The sequence below is a fragment of the Besnoitia besnoiti genome (genome assembly GCF_002563875.1).
Source record: "Besnoitia besnoiti strain Bb-Ger1 chromosome Unknown contig00138, whole genome shotgun sequence".
Lineage (NCBI taxonomy): Eukaryota > Apicomplexa > Conoidasida > Eucoccidiorida > Sarcocystidae > Besnoitia > Besnoitia besnoiti.
The window spans coordinates 7,453-8,668 of NW_021704022.1; the positions used below are offsets into that span (position 1 = coordinate 7,453).

The window sequence follows — 1,216 nt, forward strand, 5'->3', positions numbered from 1 at the left end:
CACTGGTTCACCATCAACTACCTTGTTTCGACTTCGTACCGACTGTGTTATTGTAGCACATATCAATCCCTTAAATAGGGATATTATTCCCAAACAACCGGATCGTGTTGGCTAGGTGAACTAATCACGTTTCATAAATACAATCAGTGAAAGCTCTTTTGATTTCCATGAACGGAGTTACATATTAGATTCTCTTCGCTCCCATGGTATTTAGTAAGTTAACATTGAAACGTATCCAGTGTAAAGTTTGAACGTAATCCAGCTTTACCTTCTATGTTGTTATGTTAACCAAATAAGTTTCATCGTTGTTGATATTTCATTGACATGTTGATAACATAAATACTAACAAACCACCGGTTTTGGATGGGATTACTTTTAACACCGCATAATATGCTAAAAAGTACCATTCAGGTACGATATGAAGCGGAGTTACAAACCGGTTCACTGGTATGGAGTTATCTGGGTGCGATAATTCAATCAAACCAAAAGCCGTTTGTAAGAAAATTAAACCAATTAGATAATATGGTAGATAGGGAACAAACTGTCTCCAGACGTTCTTAACCCAGCTCACGTATTACATCTGACGGTGAACTAGCGTTCCTAACTGAATCTTGTTCAATAACAAGGGAGTAATGAGCCGACATGGAGGTGCTGATACAATCCGAGGATTAGAACTCCCAATATTATCTGACCTGTTATCCCCGGCGTACCTTACGACCGTTATATGATTTAGAGATAGAATGTAATGTGGATTAATATCCACATGGTTTCTAAAAGTGTAGATATAAAATAGTGAATGGTTCTGTAAAGATCTTGCATAACATACCTTTAGATTTGCTTAGCATTATAGAGCTTGTAGGCATGTAAGTAACTAAAGAACTATAGATACTTTGAGTGAAGAATACAAGGATAGCTCCAACAATAACATGGCTAAAATGTATACCAGTTAAGATGAAAAGTCCATTACCAAATGCATTATCATTAATATAAAGAGATAGTCCTAAGTATTCCGTACAGACTAACATTAAGAAGGCGACTACCAAAGTGAATGTCATGATATTCGTACAGCTTGTATACAAATGTTGGTTTTTCAAATATACGCTGGATACCACTATACTTAATGCACTTAACATGATGGTCATGAAAAGCACAAGAGAACTTGGATCCGGTAAACAAAGACCTTCAAGATCTAAACCAGTAGTCCAACTCGTAGTAT

At 36.3% G+C, this 1,216-nt stretch overlaps 1 protein-coding gene across 1 annotated transcript; it reads right to left on the reverse strand.

Moving 5' to 3' along the window:
• Nucleotides 1-316: 316 nt before the first annotated feature.
• BESB_024770 (putative apocytochrome b) lies at nucleotides 317-644 on the reverse strand (the record flags this gene model as incomplete). The annotated part of the gene is made up of 2 exons (XM_029361165.1): nucleotides 317-541; nucleotides 606-644. 2 exons carry the CDS (start codon nucleotides 642-644, stop codon nucleotides 317-319), a joined length of 264 nt encoding a protein of 87 aa, XP_029214720.1.
• Between the last annotated feature and the right edge of the window lie 572 nt (nucleotides 645-1,216).